At 54.5% G+C, this 20,880-nt stretch overlaps 1 protein-coding gene across 2 annotated transcripts; it reads left to right on the top strand.

Moving 5' to 3' along the window:
• Positions 1 to 10: 10 nt before the first annotated feature.
• On the top strand, positions 11 to 20,831 carry Caskin1 (CASK interacting protein 1). 2 transcript variants are annotated; one of them, XM_008845143.2, is made up of 20 exons: positions 11 to 258; positions 6,806 to 6,857; positions 6,962 to 7,059; positions 7,272 to 7,417; positions 7,500 to 7,595; positions 7,707 to 7,837; positions 11,180 to 11,288; positions 11,382 to 11,490; positions 11,578 to 11,672; positions 11,829 to 11,946; positions 12,906 to 13,007; positions 13,100 to 13,188; positions 13,273 to 13,357; positions 13,443 to 13,534; positions 14,302 to 14,412; positions 14,502 to 14,603; positions 15,993 to 16,131; positions 16,224 to 18,230; positions 18,739 to 19,153; positions 19,290 to 20,831. In XM_008845143.2, the coding sequence occupies exons 1-20, from the start codon at positions 165 to 167 to the stop codon at positions 19,384 to 19,386; spliced, it is 4,287 nt and encodes a 1,428-aa protein (XP_008843365.1). In that variant the 5' UTR covers positions 11 to 164; the 3' UTR covers positions 19,387 to 20,831. The 2 variants fall into 2 exon arrangements, with proteins under 2 accessions (XP_008843365.1, XP_008843373.1); XM_008845151.3 differs by lacking the exons at positions 14,302 to 14,412; positions 14,502 to 14,603.
• The last annotated feature ends 49 nt before the right edge of the window (positions 20,832 to 20,880 follow it).

The raw sequence follows: 20,880 nt of genomic DNA, 5'->3' as shown, positions 1-20,880 counted from the left end.
CGAGCCCGAGCCCGAGCCGGAGCGGAGCCGGAGCCCGCGGAGGGCGCAGGGCGGCGCAGGCGGCGCGGGTCGGAGAGGATGCGGTCGCAGCTACCCGGCCGCTGCCGCCTTGTCTGAGCTGCCCAGCGCACGGAGCGCCGCGTCGCTGCGGGCCCGGACGCGCCATGGGGAAGGAGCAGGAGCTGGTGCAAGCGGTGAAGGCGGAGGACGTGGGGACCGCGCAGAGGCTGCTGCAGAGGCCGCGGCCCGGGAAGGCCAGTGAGTGCGGGGGGCGCGCGGGGCGCTGGTGGAGCCCCTACTGCCTGGGCCCAGGGCGGGGAGGGGATGCTGTGGGTCCCAGGGGGTGGGGCGGGGCCAGCAGCGCCCAGACCCTGAGTCCGCGCCCCCTCCCAGCCCCAGCGCTGGAGGAGGGGCGGCAAAGAGCGCCCTGCAGTCCCCCAGCCCCCTGCGGGCACCTGCGGCATCCGCCGCCCCTGCCAGCGCTGGCAGTGGCATCCTCCTCCCTTCCTAGCCTGCGCCTGAGAGGCTTGACAGCTAGAGGTTTTTGCTGGGGCCTTTAAAGGGCGAGGCGGATACCCCCCCCCCACACACACACTGTGGGTAGAGGGAGGGGCCCTTGCAGTGAGGGGCAACCTGGGGCTGACAATCTCTGTCAGACTCCTCTCCCTATCCTATGTTTAATAACACGCTTTGCAGGGAAGGGGGAGGGGGCAGGACCACGCTGGGGGTGTGGCTGCCCAGGCATGGCCGGTGGGGGCCATTTATTGACGAGGGAGTGGAGCAGAGGCCCAAGGTCGCCCAGCCCTCGGGCAGACTGGGCTTCAGGCAGGGGAGGATTTAGGGACAAGGGCTACAGACTCACTGCTCAGGCAGGCTTCTACAGACCCTGGTCATCCCTGGCGTTCCCTACTGGGAAAGGGGGCAATAGAGGAGCAAGCCCCTCCCCACCCCCCACGCCATTCCTAGCTTGTGCCCTGGGGGCCTCAGGGAAGGGCTGGGAGCTTGAAGATCTGATCCTAGCACTCATCGCTGCTCATTCTGGAGCCTCCCTAGGGGCCTGGGGAAATGGATGGATGGGCGTGTGGACTAGCCGAGTGTGCGGCTGCGCACACACGTATGACCGTGTCAGTGTGTCAGGGCACCTGTGCAGGCACAAGGTGGACTCTGCAGGTCAGCACTTGAGACCTCAGTGCCCTCACTCCTTACCCACCACAGACTGTATGTGAACAGGAAGAGGGGGATCCCCTTTCTCCAAGGGGTTGCTGAGACCTCAGACTGCCTAGCGTGGCTCTTGTCCACTTTGTGCAGATGGAGGGAAAGATAGTGGGACCTTGAAGGCACACAGGCTGGCTGGGAAGCCCCACTTACTGGGGCTGGCTTTGGGGCCTCAGGGCTGAGAAGGGGAGCTTCTAGGGAGAGGCAGATGGAGGAGGATGAAATACAGGCTTCCACCTAGTGGTAGTGTGTCCTTGGGTATAGACAACTGACTCTTTAGGCCTCAATTTCTTTGTCTGTAGATTGGGACATCTCTGGTCCCTGCCGCTCCATAGTGTCCTGAGAACAGTAGGAAGGTGATTGTGAAGAGGAGACACTTAGTTCATGTTCAGTAAACACTAACAGTGCTGGCTGCTTTCCACTGCCAGCCAGTGGGGCCACAGATAATGGGGTTCCTCCTCCCTCTGGTTCTGCCATACCAGGGAGGTTAGAGGACTGTCACTTCTACCTGGGTCTGTGCTTCTGATTATGGCTGGGTTGAACTCTGGAGCAACAGAGACACCTGTCTTGGCCCCTGAATCTGTACTCTCTGAGTCAGAGGGGCAGTGTAATAAATCAGACAGAAATCCCTCTATGAATTAGCTCAGTCGTCATGGCAACACTGGCCTGCTTTGGAGTAAGATGTATTTTGATTCAGCAAAGTACAGCTGGAGTTTGGGCCATGGGGTGGGGGTGTCCATCAGCATCCTTGAGAATGAGTTCCCTGCCCTAGCCTAGAAGTTTTCCCACAGTCTTTGTATTCTTGAGCCCCTTCTGGTGCCCAGCCCCATCCCTTCTTCTAATGACTCTTTCAGCCCCAATCTTCCCTCCAAGGGAGCCTCCCCAAGAGCCTCCCCATGCACAAGCATGCATATTTCCCAGTTGTCCTTGAGGGAAGAAGAGACAGGTCTGGAGGGAAGATGTTGGTGGAGGCTGGCCTTCTGCTTCGGGAGAGGTGTCCCTGTCTTGCTTTGTGGTCTAACCTCTCTCCCCCAGGCAGGCTGAGGACAGCCTGGAGGAATTCCCAGAGCCTGTCTCTCCCTCACATTGGCCCACTAAGAATTCCCTTTCAGCCTGCAATGTGGATCTGACCTCAAGCTAGTCTCTGGATAGCTTGAGGGCTGGGATCACAAGAAATGGGATGAATGGGGGGTAAGGTTTGTGCACTATTTATGTGTGTGGTACTGGGGATGGAATCTAGGACTTTGTGTATGTTAAGAAACACTCCGCAGGGCTAGAGAGATGGTTCATGGTTAAGAACACTGACTGTTCTTGCAGAAGACCAAGGTTTGAATCCCAGCACCCACATGGCAGCTAACAACTGTCCGTACCTCCAGTTCCAGGGGATCCAACAGCCTCTTCTGTCCTCCACAGGCATTGCACGACATGGGTGCACTTACCTACATGTAGGCAATACACACATACACATAAAATAAAAATAGGGGCTGGAGAGATGGCTCAGCAGTTAAGAGCACTGACTGCTCTTGCAGAGGACCTAGGTTCGAGTCCCAACACCCATATGGTGGCTACGAACTGTCCTTAACTCCAGTTCCAGGGGACTCTGAAGCCCTCTTCTGACCTCCGTGGCATTGCATGACACAGGTGCACTCACATATATGCAGGCAATACACTCATACACATAAAATAAAAATTAAAAAAGAATGAAAAAAATAATTTTTTTTTTAAAAAAAGAAGCATTCTGCCACTGAGCTGCACCCCATGCCTGGGCACTATTATCCATGCAGAATCATAGGACTTTGCAACCCTCCTTCAGCTTAGTCCCCACATCCCTCTCCTCTGTTCCCAGACCTCCTGTACCTATCCTCTGCTCCTGCTTCATCCTGAGCTCATTCTGCTGGGGAACACCTGCCCCTGCCCTACACTTTCTTCAATATTTCCTGCAGGCACTAGGGGTACCCTGAAACCTCTGGCTGTCATCTAAGCAGTTTCCACTATTTCCTTCCCTGTGTGACTGAGGATTTATGGTCTTGGGAAAGTGATCCTCCTTACATGGGGGGGGAAGTCCTCCCTTTTTTTATGTAGACAGGGTCTCACTATATAGCACTGGCTAGCCTGGAACTCCCTAGGTAGACCAGGCTGGTCTCAAATTCTTAGCGATCTGCCTGCCTCTGCCTCTCAAGTGCTAGAATTAAAGATGTGTGCTTTCTTGATGGAGACTCCTCCCCCACTGTGTTACTGAGTCTTGACCCCTGTGCCTCTCTAAAACATCAGCCTCTGCAGATGTGACTTCAGAGCAGCTTGTCTGGGGGTTCCACTCCTTGCACCTGACTCTGTAGCTGCTTGGAAGCCCCACGGTGGGAGGGAGGGCAGGAAACTGGGAAGCCTTGGATTGCATTGCCGTTGAGAAGAATGGGGAAGGAAGGAAAGAGGGTCTTGAACATGGCCCTGGAGGGAGTATCAAGGGGCAATAACATCTGTACTCCCCTCACCTCACAGCAGGCACTGTGACAGGCTCAGCCACATAGTTGTCAGGGCCTTGTATGAGACTATAATTCAGGACTCCTTATCCAAAAACAAAGTGTTGCAGGCAGGGGACCTTTCTGAGTAACAGCACAGGTCACCTGCCCATAAAGTTGGCCCTGAAGATGGACAGTGTGTAGGTGGAGTTGTCACTGTCTTAGCCACCAAAGCCAGGAGGAAAACTGATGAAGCCCTTGTCCTATGGGAGCATCAGTTGAGTGAAGGAAATGGAACAGTATACATGTTAATACATAGACAGAATACACTGGGTGGTAATGAGGGCTAGAGAGAACGACACAGCAAACCTGGGAAGGGAAGGGTTGTGTTTTGGATAGGAGACCTTGGAGAACAAGCCACATCTGGATTGAGACCTGAAGAGCATGAAGAAGGGAGTCATACAGATAACCAAGAGTAGTCATCTGTTGTGCCCCCCACCAGCATGTGCAAAGGCCCTGTGGCAGAAATGGCCTGTATATCAGAAGAACATCAAGGAACTTGTACAGCTGGAGCAGGGATGATGAAAATGGGCGGGGGGAGTTGGAGCAAAAGAAAGGGCCAAATCATGTGAGCCATTGCAGTCTCAGTGTCCACCCTAGTGACATGGGCAGATTTTCAAGAGGGTCTGACTTGTGTTTCTGTGCCTCCCACTTTGTTTTTACAAATTAAAAAAAAAGTATATGTATGAATGTTTTACCTGCATGTATGTATGTCTGTGTACTACATGTATGCAAGTGCTCACAGAGACCAGAAGAGGGCATCAGATCCACTGGAACTGGAGTTACAGATGGTTGTTAGCCCATGTGGGTGCTGGGAACTGAACCCTGGTTCTCTGGAAGAGAAGCCAGTGCTTTTAACAGCTGAGCCATCTCTCCAGCCCCAATTTGTGGTTTTTGAGAGTTTTGTTTTCTTTTTCTGTTGTTACAGGGTGTCATGTAGCCCATGCTGGCCTCAAACTTACTATGTAGTCAAGGCTGACCTGAACTCCTGATCCTCCCACCTCTACCACTGAGATTACAAGTATGTGCCACTATGTCTGGCTGGCTGTGATTTGCATTTTTTAAAATTTATTTTTTGTGTGTTTTGCCTGCATGTGTGTAAGTGCACCATGTGTGCAGTGGTTGTGGAGGTCAGAAGAGGGTATCGGATCCCCTGAAACAGGAGTTAAGCTGCCATATGGGTGCTGGGAACCAAACCTGGGTCCTCTTCAAGAGCAGCCAGTGCTCTTAACTACTGAACTGTCTCTTCAGTCCCTGCCCCCATTTTATGTTTTGTTTTGTTCTTTGGACAGGGTCTCACTATGTATTCCTGACTGGCCTAAAACTTGCTATGTAGATCAGACTAGCCTGGAACTCACAGAGTTCTGTCTGCCTCTGCCTCCTGAGTGTTGGGACTAAAGGCATGAGCCACCATGCCCACCTGTGACTTCCATTTTAACAGTATACCAATTTGTGTGTATAGAGGACAAACAGAAGGGTACAAGGGGGCAGTAGGGATGCCAGTGAGGAGGCAATGGCAGGATCCTACCCAAAGTACCTTATGATCACACAGTGGTGACTGGCATGGTAAGCGTGGGACCCAAATGTTGTATGAGTACATCTTCATGCAGAGCCAGAGGGGTTTACCTGAAAATGTAACAAAGGCACATGAGAAAGACCCCCAGAGCTGACTCTTGACTCTTGACTCTAAGGCTTGGTCCAGGCCACCATCAAGAAAGTGGCAGACAGTTGATGAACTATCAACAATATCAGAAGATGGGAGGAACCAGGAGCTAATAATACCTTCACTGTCAACAGGAGAGATCTTGTGGGCCGGTGATAGTAGGACTTGGTATCCAGGAATGCTCTGAGCCTTATCAGCTCAGGTGACACCACCTTTTCCAGCTCTTGGAAGAGGTCAGTGGCCAAGGCCATAAGGCTAGGAAGTACAGCTGACTTCAAGGGTCATCAGGAAACCTACATGCTGTACCCAGTGGCTAAGGCTGAGCCAATCTAAACTGAGCCCTGCAGCCAGCCTGCTATGACTCTACTCTCGTGGCTCCCCTGCCCTCAGGTCCCCACCCCCACCCCTGTCCTGGGCCTGGACAAAGGGGCTTCTGTCCTTCCAGTCCCGGCCCCCCCAAGAGTGACTGACCCACAAATGGGTTATGTAACCATGGCCCAAACAGGCAGGGGGTTGGCAAGAGTCCGGTGGACCTGAGCCCACTGGGATGGCCTTGGTGGGCTCCCTCCTCTGGAGGCTCTGGGGGAGGCTAGAGTGGGAAAGGCCTCAGGATAGAAGAGACTGTAGAAGGGAAAATGTAGCCACTGGGGTTCTAGGTCATTTGAGCATGGGGTCTGAATATGGCCTCTGCAGACAAGGTGGCCATTGGCATGGGTCACCTGAAAGCCCTGGCCCATACCCTTGTCTCTCCTTTCTCCCTGCCTGGGTATAGGTTTTATTCACATGCCAGCCAGAGCTGGCAGAGAAAACTGCATGTGGAGAGGTAGTCCTTTCCCCAGAGATACCCCATTTCCGGGTGTTCCAGCCTCCTCGGCCACCCCCAGCCCCATCTGGGTCCTTCTAAGAGACAGATGGGGCTGACTCGCTCCTTCCCACCAGTAGCAGATGTTGAGCCAGCATCCTGAAGGAGGGTTGCATGTGCACATGTGTGTCCCTGTGTTTCCATTCCCAGGTAAGGACAGGCCACAGTCCTTGGCATACTGTCTCCTCTCAATATCAGTACAAGGAGAAACCAAAACCCAAGTTGCTGGCATCTGGAACTGAGGGCTGACTGAACTAGATGCATGACTACAAACTAAGAACTTGGCTCTGGCAGCCAGGCAGCTTGCCACCAGCTCTTTCTTTGTATTGTTTTTTTCTTTGAGACAGGGTCTCACTATATAGCCCTGGCTGTCCTGGGACTCACAATGTAGACCAGGCTGTCCTGGAACTTACATAGATCTGCCTGCCTCTGTCTCCTGAGTGCTGGGATTAAAGGCATGCACATGCACCACCATGGCCACCCTACCTTCCCTTACTCTTTAGGAGGGTCTGGGCAGCCTTTCCTCATCAGGTCTCCCTCTCCCCACAGAGCTCCTGGGATCCACCAAGAAGATCAATGTCAACTTCCAGGACCCAGATGGGTAAGTTCTCAGCTAGTGCAATAGCAGCCTGGATGGGGTACATGGACCCCAGGGAAGGCTGGGGTGTTGGTGTCTTCTCCTAGACCTATTCTTCACCTGCCCAGCTTCTCAGCCCTGCACCACGCCGCCCTGAATGGAAACACAGAATTGATCTCCCTGCTGCTGGAGGCTCAGGCTGCTGTAGACATCAAGGACAACAAAGGCAAGCTTGGTTTGGGGGGCCCTGAAGCCAAGGGCAGAACACAAGGCTGAGGGTAGAGTCCTGGCAGCCTTGATGGTCCCTCTGTTGAGGTCTCTGCCCAGCGTGTCTACCTGGTAAGTTAAGAAAGGACCTTAAGGATAGTGATACATCCTTAGGTCAGGGTCGGATTTAGGGTCAGGGGTTAGTGCCCAACAGACCCCACCTGTCTCCAGGCATGCGACCATTGCACTATGCGGCCTGGCAGGGCCGGAAGGAGCCCATGAAACTGGTGCTGAAGGCAGGTTCGGCAGTGAACGTCCCATCTGATGAGGGTCACATCCCCCTGCACCTGGCTGCCCAGCATGGTCACTACGATGTGGTGAGGCCCCATGGAAAAGTTGGGTGGGCAGTCAGGCAGAGGGCTGGCGGGACCCAGGGCTGACCAGGCCTTTGTCCTACAGTCAGAGATGCTGCTGCAGCACCAGTCCAACCCATGCATGGTAGACAACTCTGGGAAGACACCTTTGGACCTGGCCTGTGAGTTCGGCCGTGTAGGGGTAAGTCTCCCTTAGAGCTGAGTGGGGCTCCTCCACCCTGTGCACCTCACTTGGGATGAGGTTGGGGACAGCCCCAAACTAGAACCACCCTACCCTGATCCCTCCTTCTAGGTGGTCCAGTTGCTGCTAAGTAGCAACATGTGTACGGCCTTGCTGGAGCCCCGACCAGGGGATGCCACTGACCCCAACGGCACCAGCCCTCTGCACCTGGCAGCCAAGAATGGCCATATTGATATCATCAGGTACAGCCAGGGACAGGGCAGGGACCAGCCCTCAGGCTTCCAGGGCACAGTGATATCCAGGGTCTTGAGGCTTCTGTTCCTGATTTGGGAATTAGATAGGCGCCTCTAAGCTAGTGACATAGGTCTGCCATCCCAGACACTTGGGACACTGAGGTAGGATATAAAGTTCAAAGCCAGGCTAGGCAACTTAGCAAGACCCTCCCTCAAAATGAAAAATAAAGAGCTAGAGTTAGGTGTGGGGGGAGGCAGGGAGATCAGGAGTTCAGGGTTATCCTCTACCATATAGTAAATTAGAAGCCAGCTTGGGCTACAGGAAATCCTGTCTTTAAAAAACAAAGAGGAGGGCCAGACATAGTGGCACATGCCTTTAATCCCAGCTCTTGAGAGGCAGAGGCAGATGGATCTCTGTGAGTTCAAGGGCACCCTGGTCTACATAGTGAGTTCCAGGCAAGCTGGGGATACAGGGAGACCCTGTCTCAAAAAACAAAACAACACACAAAAAATGTTGGGGCTGGAGGGATGGCTGGAGAGATGGCTCAGCAGTTAAGAGCACTGACTGCTCTTGTAGAGAACAAGGGTTTGATTCCCAGCACCCACATAACAGCTAACAACCATCTATAACTCCAGTTACAGGGGATCCGACGCCCTCTTCTGATATCCGTAGACATTGCATCACATGGGTGCACTTACATGCAGGCAATACACCCATACATAAAATAAAAATAAATTAAAAAGTTAAAAAAGGCCAGGTGTGGTGGCGCACGCCTTTAATCCCAGCACTTGGGAGGCAGAAGCAGGCAGATCTTTGTGAGTTCAAGGCCAGTCTGGTCTACATAGTGAGTTTCAGGACAGCTGGGGGCTACAGGGAGACCCTGTCTCAAAAAGACCAAAAGAAAAAAAAAAGAGGAGTGGGGGCAGGCTGGAGAGATGGCTCAACAGTTAAGAGTATTAGCTGCTCTTGCAAAGGACCTGGGCTTGATTCCTAGCACCCATATGGCAGCTAACAACCATCTATAACTCCAGTTCCAGGGGATCCAGCACCTTCTTCTGATCTCCATGGGCATTGTATGACATGGGTGCACTTATATACATGCAGGCAATACACTCATACACATAAAAAAATTTATAAAAAGAAGGGGACTGGGGAGATGGCTCAGTTTGTAAAATGCTTTCCATGCAAGCATGAAGACCTGAATTTGGATTCTCATGTTAAAGCCAGGCATAGGGAGCTAGAGAAATATCTCAGTGATTAAAAGTACTACTGGCTGCTCTTGTAGAGGACCTGGATTTGGTTCCTGCCACCCACATGGCAGCTCACAACCACCTGTAACTCCAGTTCCAGAGGATCTGACAAGACACCCTCTTCTGGCCTCTATGCAATACATACACATGGTGCACTTACATAAATGGAGGCAAAAACCACTCATACACATAAAATTACATTATATATCCACATATATGCACCAGGCATGCCTGAGGCTTGCTGGTCAGCCAGTCAAGCCAAATCAGTGAGCTCCAGGTTCAGTGAGAGACCCTGTCTCTCTGTCTCAAAAAATAAGTTGGAGAGACTGGAAAGATGACTCAGCAGTTAAGAGCACTTGCTGTTCTTCCTGAGCATCCATGTTCAGTACGAGTATTCACATTAGGTGACTCACAACTACCTGTAACTCCAGCTCTAGGGGATCCAACATTCTCTTCTGACTTCCTCAGGCACTGCACTTGTGTACATACTCACTGTAGTCACATTCACACATATACCTAAATAAAAAGTAAAAAGTAAATCTTTAAAAATAGGGGCTGGCCGAGCGTAGTGGCACATGCCTTTAGTCCCAGCACTCAGGAGGCAGAGGCAGGTGGATCTCTGTGAGTTCAAGCCCAGCCTGGTCTACATAGTGAGTTCAGGTCAGAATAGGCAGGAAAATAAAAATTCTGAAATATCAAGGATGAGACGCTCGTTTGTTCTCTTTCCACTGCCACCTTGGTTCTGTGTTCTGCACACACATGTCTGAAACAGAATCTGACAGTGATGAATCAGTACCAGAGTTCAAGGAACAAGATTCCACACAAACAGCCACAGAAGCCCAGCTGGCAGCAGCAGCTAAAATCAATGTAAAACCAGTCAGGAAAGCAAGACATAGAGTGGAAAAGAAGATAAGGAAAGCAGTGCCCAGATGGGTCTTCAGGTCTTCAACAGGGTCACTCTCTAGAAATCTAAGAATGCCCTGTCATCACAAATCCTGATGTCTACAAGAACCCAGCCTCAGATACCTAGGTGGTTTGGGGGATGTCAAGATGGAAGGTTTATCTCAGCAAGCACAGTTAGCAGCTGCTGAGAAAGTCCAAGTTCAAGGTGAAGCTGTTTCAAACACTCAAAATATATACAGAGTCCAACTATATAAGTATATAAGGAGGAAAGCCGGGCATGGTGGCACACACCTGTAGTTCCAGTACTTGGGAGGGAGAGGCAGGCAGATCTCTATGAGTTCAAGGCCAGCCTGGTCTACATAGTGAGTTCCAGGACAGCTACAGGGAGACCCTGTTTCAAAAAAGACCCCCCCAAAAAAATATATATATGGAGGAGCAAGGCCTGGTGGTGCACACCTTTAGTTCCAGCACTTGGGAGGCAGAAGCAGGTAGAGTTCTGTGAATTTGAGGCTAGCCTGGTCTACATAGAAAGTTCCAGGCCACTCACAGCTAGGTGGAGAATGATTGGAGACAAAACCCAACACTGGTCTCTGTCTTCTACACACACATGCATACATGTGAATGTGTACCCACATACTGGCACCTATTTGCATGCATACACAAATGAATGTATACACACATACACAAAGGCCTGGGGATATAGCCCTGGTGAGTGCTTGCCTCAATGCATGAGGTCCTAGTTTCAATCCCTAGCATCACACAAAAAAGATAGGAGCCTCTAGAGAGCTGAAGAGTTATGATCAGGCCTGTGTGTATGCCTAGGTAAAAGAGAGACTAGAGGGGCTATGGAAGAGGCTTCTGTAGTTTGTCAGTTCTGGCTGTCTTGGCCCTGCCATTTACTGAGTGATCTGTGAAAGCACTTAACTTCTCTGAGCCTTAGTTTCCTCATCTCTAAAGTGGGACCTGAAATATTGTCTACCCCAGGATTGGACAAGATAATAGCTATGAAAACTCAGTGAAGGGCAGATCTTCAGAGGAAAAGGGACATTAGATATTATATCATCACAGGCAGGTCTGGTTATTTTCCAGCTCCAGCAGGCAATTAGGGCACTTGGGAATCAAGGTCTGGTCTGAGGATGCTATAGTAAGGGGGTTCCTACTGAAAGGCCCTGCCTGCTCTCTCCACCTTCCCACCAGACTCCTCCTCCAGGCGGGCATCGACATTAACCGCCAGACCAAGTCGGGCACGGCCCTTCATGAGGCTGCGCTCTGTGGGAAGACAGAAGTAGTTCGGCTATTGTTGGATGTGAGTCTGGGGACCCAGGATGGGGAGATGGGTTTGAAGCTAAGTAGGGGGCTTGGGGACCCCTGACGGGACGTCACCCTTTGGCGTGTGCAGAGTGGGATCAATGCCCAGGTGAGGAACACCTATAGCCAGACAGCGCTGGACATAGTGCACCAGTTTACCACATCCCAGGCCAGCAAGGAGATCAAGCAGCTGCTTCGAGGTGGGACCAGGAGGGGCTAAGGGCTGGGGCAGGGCCAGGGTGGAGGGCAGCTCCCAGGACTGGGGGGTCTACTCCCTGTATCCTCAGAGGCCTCAGCAGCCCTGCAGGTTCGGGCCACCAAGGATTACTGCAACAATTACGACCTAACCAGCCTCAATGTGAAGGCTGGGGACATTATTACGGTGAGGACAGTCCCTGAGTGTTTTGGCAGGGATGGGAGGGACCCAGGCATGCTCAGAACACTATCCTGCAGCAGCTGGTGGGGGAAATGGGTGCAAGGCAGCAGGCCTCACCTTCAGAGGTGTCTCCCTGAGTACACATCTCACTTGTTTGCCCAGGTACTGGAACAGCATCCAGATGGCCGGTGGAAGGGCTGTATCCATGACAACCGGACAGGCAATGACAGGGTGGGCTACTTCCCATCCTCCGTGGGTGAGGCCATCATCAAGCGAGCAGGTGAGTTCATCCAGTCCTGGAGAGAAACAAGCAGGGGTCACTCAGCCTGAGCCTGGGGACTGGAAGGCTGGAAAGATACTTTAATATGTGGTGGCAGGGCCAGGCTGAGTTCTAGCCATGGTCCAATAGAGCCCCCTGCTGGCCGTTTCTCAGCAGAGTTCCACAGGCATCCCTTCACTTGTTCAACCATGCCTGGCTGCCAAGATCCAGTTCTCAGCTGGCCACTGGATACACAGAGTCCCAGAGAGACATTGCTCCTGCTCTTGAGGAGTTTGCCCTAGGGTGGGAGGGAGCAGGGAACAATGTTGTAAATCCAGAAGGAAAGTATCAACCAGTGACACAGAGAAAGTGGAGAAAAACCTACCTTAGCTAGGGAGGTCAGAGACGGCTTGAAGGTTGGGGTAAAGGGCAGGTCATAGGGAATTCAGTCCTGGGAACATGAATCATACATGCAAGGATACTGGGGCAGGAAGGATGTTAGCACCTGAAAAGACAGGAGGCTAGAATGGTGGATCCCGGTAAGTACAGGATTAAGTTGGGAAACCCCATGGTATGGTTTTAGGAGGCAGGAGGTGGGGTGGGGATCAGATTGCTTTGCTTCTTAGAATGGACATGGAGATTAGTAGGTGGGACAAGGGGGCTGGGTAGAAGGTATGGCCAGTCACCCATAATCATCTGATTCCTGGGATAGGAGTTTTTGCCTTAGGCCACTGGGTAGCTTTTTACTTGCCTCCTAGCATAGAGAAAGTCACATTTTCCAGTGGTCATCGGCCTCTTTGCCTGCAGGACCTTAGGGCCAGTGGTAGGATCACTCTGACCTGGTCTCAGACAACCAGGTCTCTCAGGTCACTGGAGACAACAGGATGTGAGACCGTGGAATAGCTTCTATGCTGATCCCTCTCCAGGTCTGGCTGTGTCTGGGCCACCCAGAGCTCAACATGACTATGTTTGGCCTACAGGTCCCCGAACAGGCAGTGAACTAAGTCCACCTCAGGGAGGCGGCTCACTGGGGCCCTCTGCACCCTCAGAGGAGATCTGGGTGCTGAGGAAACCTTTTGCAGGTAGGTCAGGGCCCTGCAGAACACTGGGATTGTAGCCCTTCTGCTGGGTACCTCTGTGGGGTCAGCATACTTCATGGTCCCTGTGCTGGCAGGTGGAGACCGCAGTGGCAACTTGAGCAGTGTGGCTGGTGGTAGGAGTGGTGGGGGCCATGTTCTGCATGCAGGCTCCGAAGGAGCTAAGGTGAGTGGGGACAGGGAGAAGTTTGGCTGGGCTGGGGTAGCCAAGCCTAGAGCAGTGCTAGCAAGTGGCTTTTCTGGGTTATAGCTCCTGGCAACAGTGCTTTCCCAGAAGTCGGTCTCTGAGTCCAGCCCAGGGGATAGCCCTGTCAAACCTCCAGAGGGCTCTGCAGGTAAGAGAAAGGACCTAGCTAAGCTGGCCTAGCAGGATGGTAGCCCCTAAATAGCTCTTGCCCTACTATTCCCTCTCATCACCAGGTGCTGCCCGATCTCAGCCTGCAGCAGCCCATGCTGGGCAGGTATTTGGGGAGCAGCCACCTAAGAAGCTGGAGCCAGCCTCAGAGGGCAAGGTACAGGGCCCGGTCAGCTCCAGGCCCAGGCTTGGGAGGGGTGGGGTTGACAGTCTAATAGGCATATCTAGCCACAGTAACAGCTGTGGGCCTTGACAGACCAGATTCTGTCCTTCTGTCTGTGCGTCATATGTGCACACACACAAGTGTACAGGTGTTGTTTGTTGTATAGGTTGTGAGCTAGTGTGTGCACACTTGTGGAGGTTTGGAGAGTGACATGGATGTGGAATGGTCAACTATGAGCTGGGCGTGTATGCTTGTGGTTGCACAGCTGGAAGGAGATAGGTGTGAGACACAAGTATGTATGTAGGTGCAGTGAGTCATGTTGTGTAGACCTGTGTGGCTGTGAGGAGTGAGATGCTGGCTGAATCCTGCATAGCAGAGGAGGCGAGGGATCCCTGATTGGGGCACAGAGACCACTTTCCAGGGAGCATCCCAGCCTGAAGCGCCTTTCCCCAGAGCCCCCTCACATGGGGCCATACCACCTATCTCCCTGAGATGGTATGGGTATCCTTGGTGCAGACATGGGGGAGTGGGAGGGGAGGCCATGATACAGACTGCAGCTGGACCTTCCTGGTGGAGCTCACAGAAGAAGGTTGGAGGGCTGCGGACACTGTAAGATGGCAAGATCATGGAGTACCAGTGCAGTGGACCATAACAGCGGACCCAGCGCTCCAGCCACAAGCCAAGCAGAGAAGGAGGCACTGTGGAGGCTGGGGCACGGCCCAGCAGTGGACGGGCTGCAGTCGGTCCCTTGTGTCTTGCAGAGTGCTGAGGCAGTCAGTCAGTGGCTTGCCACGTTCCAGCTACAGCTCTATGCCCCCAATTTCACCAGTGCCGGCTATGACCTGCCTACCATCAGCCGGATGACCCCTGAGGTGAGCTTCTATGGGCTGGCTGCCAGCTGCCTCCCTTCCCAAAAGCAGAGTTCTTCCTCCTGCTAATTAATGGCCTTTTCTCTGCCTAGGACCTCACTGCCATTGGTGTCACCAAGCCAGGCCACCGGAAGAAGATCACAGCTGAGATCAGTGGCCTGAGCATCCCTGACTGGCTGCCTGAACACAAACCAGTAAGGCTCATTACGCCATGGTGGCCGAGCCGGGACTGACAGGCAGATGGACAGACAAACAGACAGGCTACTTCCCTGGCAACTGCGTTCATCTTCCTTCTGGGGTCCTAGGAAGTGGAGGATGGAGCCAGTCCTGGTGGCACGGGCCTATAACTAGCACTTAGGGAGGCTGAGACAGGAGGATCGTGAGTTCAAGGCCTGCCTAGGCTATAGAGGGTAGCCATCAGGGAGCCATATGGACAGCCTATTTTCCCATCATGGGTACTGGGCACAGCCTCTTTAGGCAGAGGCATGGCTAAAACTATGTAGGGGCTGTCAGGATGAGAAGAACCTGAAGCCAGAAGGGTATGTCTTCTCTACTCATTGGCAGCACCCCCCATAGCACTATCTTTCAGTCTCAGATGGACTTCAAGGGGCCAGTGTGGGACATGCTGACCACATGTATGCACACAGGTCCCACCATGCCTGCTGGCTCATGCTAATGGCTGACAACTCTCCTCTGGTGGCACCTGCACAGACAGTGGCCTGTGCTCTTACTAATGAGGATATGCCTATGTGTAGGGATGGCTTCTGCACTGGTGTTGGCCTGATGGGCTCCACACCAGCTCTGTGTTCCCATCCATCCATGGGAGAGGTACTGGTGGCCATCCAAAGCTCCCTTCCCCAGGACCCTGGATTTGTTGGCATGCAGGTCTGCACTCATCTATCCTACCTTGCTACTCAGCAGCTCAGGGATCCTCCCAGGAATACATCTGGGTGTCATGGGCCTCGCCTCACTCTGTCACCTGCATGAGTGAAGGTGCCTAGTGTGGGTGCACGAGTGGCATCAGCTGGGAGTTTGGGATGACTGGGAAGTTTGTGTGGTGTAGCTCTGTGTTGTATGTGTGACAAGCGTGTGACCATGCATCTGCTGTGAGTGGGGAAACAGAGTAAGGGTGATCAAAACAGGGTGCCTGTGCTTTGTATGGCCAGAAGTAGCATGCAGGGTGTACATGTGTATATGTATTTTATGTAGCACAGTGTGTCTGTCCATGATGTATGGGTGTGTCTCCTCAGGGCACTGCTGTGGCCAAGTGACCAGGTAAAGCACTTTCTTAACATCTGAAACTGTGTCCTGATGATAGGTACCCCATGTGTGTTTGCATATGTGTATGTGTGTTTGCATGTGTTGACTTGTGTGTGACCCAGTGCACAGTGGACATGTTGAGGAGCTGGCTAGTGGTTTCCCAAGGGTGTGGCTATGCTGTCTGCAATACTGACACTCCAGGCCTGTCCGTTTGTCCTTCTGTCTGTCTGTGCCCCACAGGCCCATCCTCTAATAGCTCCAAGTAGGTGGTCAGGATGTGAGCAGCTGGCTTGGGCTGCCCCTCTCTGTCCCCCACTCCATAGGCTAACCTGGCTGTGTGGCTGTCCATGATTGGCCTGGCCCAGTACTACAAGGTGCTGGTGGACAACGGCTATGAGAACATTGACTTCATCACCGACATCACTTGGGAGGACCTGCAAGAGATTGGCATCACCAAGCTGGGTGAGGTCCCAGCCCTGGCCCCTCCACCTTTACTTGCATCTCTGGGTCCTTCTGACCTGCTCTCCCCCTACAATCCCCTGCTCCCCACTCAGGACACCAAAAGAAGTTGATGCTGGCAGTGAGGAAACTGGCAGAGCTACAGAAAGCAGAATATGCCAAATACGAGGGGGGACCTCTGCGTCGAAAGGCACCCCAATCACTTGAAGTGATGGCCATTGAGTCACCACCCCCACCTGAGCCTGCCGCAGCAGAATGCCAGTCTCCTAAGATGACCACCTTCCAGGACAGTGAGCTCAGTGGTGAGCTGCAGGCTGCCCTGTCTGGCCCAGGTGAGGGAGGTGCAACTGCTGCTGAGAAGCCTTCCAACCACTTGCCACCCACTCCGAGGGCCACCGTGAGACAGGAGCCTAGCCTGAGTGGACGGGCTCGGCACATGAGTAGCTCTCAGGAGCTGCTGGGAGATGGGCCCCCAGGGCCTGGCAGCCCTATGTCACGAAGCCAGGAGTACCTGCTGGATGAAGGACCAGTCCCTGGCACTCCACCCAAGGAGGCCCGGCCTGGCCGCCATGGACACAGTATCAAGAGGGCTAGTGTGCCTCCTGTGCCTGGCAAACCACGGCAGGTCCTCCCACCAGGTGCCAGCCACTTCACACCCCCACAGACACCCACAAAAGCCCAGCCAGGTTCCCCTCAGGCCCTTGGGGGACCTCATGGTCCTGCTCCAGCCACGGCCAAGGTGAAACCCACTCCACAGCTGCTAACAGAACGACCCATGTCACCGCGTTCCCTGCCTCAGTCACCTACACACCGTGGCTTTGCCTATGTGCTTCCCCAACCAGTTGAAGGTGAGGCAGGACCAGCTGCTCCAGGACCTGCACCCCCACCAGTACCAGCAGCTGTGCCCACATTATGCCTGCCCCCAGAGGCTGATATGGAGCCTGGGCGGCCCAAAAAACGTGCCCACAGCCTGAATCGCTATGCAGTATCTGACAGTGAACCAGAGCAGGATGAGCTGTTGGTTCCTGCTGCTGCAGGACCTTATGCCACGGTCCAGCGAAGAGTGGGCCGGAGCCACTCAGTGAGGGCCCCCACTGGTACTGACAAGAATGTTAACCGCAGCCAGTCCTTTGCTGTACGGCCCCGTAAGAAGGGGCCCCCGCCACCCCCACCCAAGCGCTCCAGCTCAGCCATGGCCAGTGCTAACCTGGCTGATGAGCCTACTCCAGATGCTGAAACAGAAGATGGCCAGCTGGGGGTCCGGGCACAGCGCCGGCGGGCTAGTGACCTGGCTGGCAGTGTTGACACAGGGAGTGCTGGCAGTGTGAAGAGCATTGCAGCCATGTTGGAGCTGTCTTCCATTGGGGGTGGGGGCCGGGCTGCCCGCAGGCCCCCTGAAGGCCACCCCACACCTCATCCTGCTAGTCCAGAGCCAGGCCGGGTAGCTACAGTGCTGGCCTCTGTGAAGCACAAAGAAGCCATTGGGCCAGGTGGTGAGGTTGTGAACCGGCGCCGCACACTCAGTGGCCCAGTGACTGGACTTTTGGCAACTGCCCGCCGGGGGCTTGGGGAGCCAGCCGAGCAGGGTCACTTTGTGGAGGATGGCACGGCCCGACAGCGGCCTCGGGGATCAGCCAAAGGTGAGGCAAGTGTTGAGGGCCCCCCCCTGGCCCGGGTAGAGGCCAGTGCCACACTCAAGAGGCGCATCCGGGCCAAGCAGAGCCAGCAGGAAAATGTCAAGTTTATGCTGACAGAGTCTGACACAGTCAAGCGCAGGCCCAAGGCCAAGGAGCGTGGTGATACTGGGCCTGAGCCACCCCAACCACTGTCTGTGTATCAGAACGGCACAGCCACTGTTCGCCGACGACCAGCCTCTGAGCAGGCTGGGCCCCCAGAACTGCCCCCTCCACCCCCACCTGCTGAGCCCCCACCTACTGACCTGGTTCACCTGCCCCCACTGCCCCTGCCTGATGGCAATGCCCGGAAGCCCATGAAGCCACCTGTCTCTCCCAAGCCTATCCTGGCTCAGCCTGTGCCCAAGATCCAGGGCTCACCCACGCCTGCCTCCAAGAAGGTGCCACTGCCAGGCCCTGGCAGCCCAGGTAGGTACAGACAACCAGCTAGGACAGGGCAAGGGGTCCCAGTACAGGACCCCTGCCTGCCCCCTTATCTCTTAGTCTGGTTTTCTTTTCTGGATTTGTTGGAACCCAAATGGGGTGGGGTGGGAATAGCTACAGACACCATCCCCCAGTCCATTGTGAGACGACTCTGACAGCCCTATAGTGGATATAGTCCTTTTGATCAGTGAAGGAGTTGCAAAAGGCCAAGAGTAGTGGCACCTATGGAGGAAGGTCTGACCAGAGTTCCCTGATGCAGGAGAAGGGAAGGTTTCCATGTTGGAGAGAGGTGCAAAGGCACTGAGTCATTTAAAGCAGAGGACCTTTGAGGCTGGCAGCAGCAGACCACACCTGAAGTGCCTTGGGAAGCAGTGATGGGAATAGTTTTCTAGTGGAACCTCGAGCCCTAGTGACTGCAGGGATTAAATAGGGCGGGTTACAGCAGTTAGAGCTGTTGTTACCCTCGTGGGTGCCAGCATCGTCCTCCCTGCAGAGGTAAAGCGTGCCCATGGCACACCGCCGCCCGTGTCACCCAAGCCTCCACCGCCACCCACGGCACCCAAGCCAGCCAAGGCTGTGGCAGGGCTACAGTCGGGCAGCGGCACCCCTTCACCCGCGCCCTCACCCGCGCGCCAGCCGCCAGCTGCCCTCGTTAAGCCGGCCAGCTCGCAGCCCTCACAGAGCGCCAGCCCCGCCAAGCCCCCTTCCCCCGGGACTCCGGCTCTGCACGTGCCCGCCAAGCCCCCGCGCGCCGCTGCCGCTGCGGCCTCCGGACCCCCAGTAGCTCCCGACAGCGCTTCTCCGGGGGACAGTGCTCGGCAGAAGCTGGAGGAGACCAGCGCATGCTTGGCTGCGGCGCTGCAGGCGGTGGAGGAGAAGATCCGGCAGGAGGACCGGCAAGGCCCACGGTAGGGAGCTGCGGAGTTCTGGTCCGGCATAGGGTGGGACCCTTGAAGGGTGGGGATGGGCAGGGTTTTGGTGGGTAGAGGGGTTTAGCTTGGCTTTTGAGTGGGCCCCGCCCCACTGATCCGTGCCTGCCCCTAGCCCCTCCGCGGTGGAGAAGAGCACTGGTAGCATCCTGGACGACATCGGCAGCATGTTCGATGACCTGGCCGACCAGCTGGACGCCATGCTGGAGTGAGGCGGCCCCCCACACCCCTGGCTCCGGCCCTCACTCTGACCTTTACCTCAGGACGGGCACGTCTGGGCGGCAGGGCGGGGGCCGGGCAGGCCGGGCAGACCTGCTGCCTAGCTCTGCGCAAGCACAACTCCCGCCCCTGGCCCAGGCGGGCTGTCAGCTTGGAGGACCGCCAGGCTGGGGACTCCAAGGGCTCTGGGTAGACGTGCTGCCCTGCTGGTGCCCGATCCTGTCTGCTGCTCCCTGTGCAATAACTGATGGGCCCCACCCTCGCAGGTTCTGCTCTGCAGGTTTGGAAGGTCGCTCCTCCTTTGCCCTAGGCAGGCAGAGCACGAAGCGAAGAGGAGGGTGGTGGCTACTGTGACCCCCTCCCCAATCTGTGGCAGAGCACAGGCCTATGCCCAGCACAGAACTGCCCATTGGGGAACCTCTGCCAGCCGCTCTGGCGCAGCACAAGGGACGGGGTCAAGGTTGGGCCCGCCCCACTGCACTCCCAGAATATAAGCTATCAAGAGTATTAATTTATTGGGAATGAGCTGAGGCAGATTTCCCCAGAGAAACAAAAAGGTATAACTTTAACAAATATATATTTAAAGAAAGAAATATTATTGATTCTATAGAAAACCATTTACCAACGGAGAGGACACAAGTCAAGCTTGACACTAAAGCTGTCAGAGGCCCAGGCCAACCTGTCTGTCCTTCCCTCTTTCCATCCAGGAGTGGCTTTGCCTCTAGTCACAAGCACACACACCTGGGAGGGGCAGCTCTGCCCAGGGCCTGTCCTCTACTCTTCTAACTTCTGTGAGTTTGAAGAATGTGCCTTGCTCACTGATGGGCCGTGCCCCCTCCATGCCCCACAGACCCCAGGGAGGGCTCCTTCCTCCTGACTGTGGCCATGCTCTGGGGTACTGGTGTGAGGGTGCACCCTGTGTGCAGCAAGGTGAATGAACATGGACATGAGTACAGGGGTGTGCATGCCAGGCTATGGGCAGATATGTGTGTGAGGTTGTGCTTGGCCCTCCCCCACCCTTACCCAGGCAGCCCTGTATAGGCAGCCATCCCTCCCCCTTGAGTTCCTATGGACACTTCTGCTCATGGTCTGAGGCTGTGTCATGTAGTCTTCTCACCCTCTTTTCCTCCCTCCAAAATACTGGTCTCCTCTATCGTGTTTGCTGATCCACAAATGTTGGGCACAACTTTGACCTTTCTAAAATTTTAAAAAAGCCAAAACCAGTGATTGTGGTGTAGGCTGGTGGAGGGGGCCAACTAAGGTAGTGTCTGGACACAGGACCCCTTCTAATTGTCACCCCTGGCATCATCAGTGGACATGATGGCCATCCACCAGCCTCTCCTCTGTGGGTAACCCAGACTGGGGCTCCAGGAGGTGGGGAGGGGGGGAGTCTGGGCAGGGAGCTGCTGTCAGCTGTCAATAAACAGCAGAAAACAGAGCTGCCTGGCTCACTCTTTGGGTGGGTGTGTACTGGGAAAAGCAAAGCT

This window comes from Nannospalax galili, unplaced genomic scaffold (genome assembly GCF_000622305.1).
Source record: "Nannospalax galili isolate Female #2095 unplaced genomic scaffold, S.galili_v1.0 scaffold471, whole genome shotgun sequence".
In the NCBI taxonomy this organism is placed as follows: domain Eukaryota; kingdom Metazoa; phylum Chordata; class Mammalia; order Rodentia; family Spalacidae; genus Nannospalax; species Nannospalax galili.
This window is presented reverse-complemented; position numbering and strand designations above follow the sequence as displayed.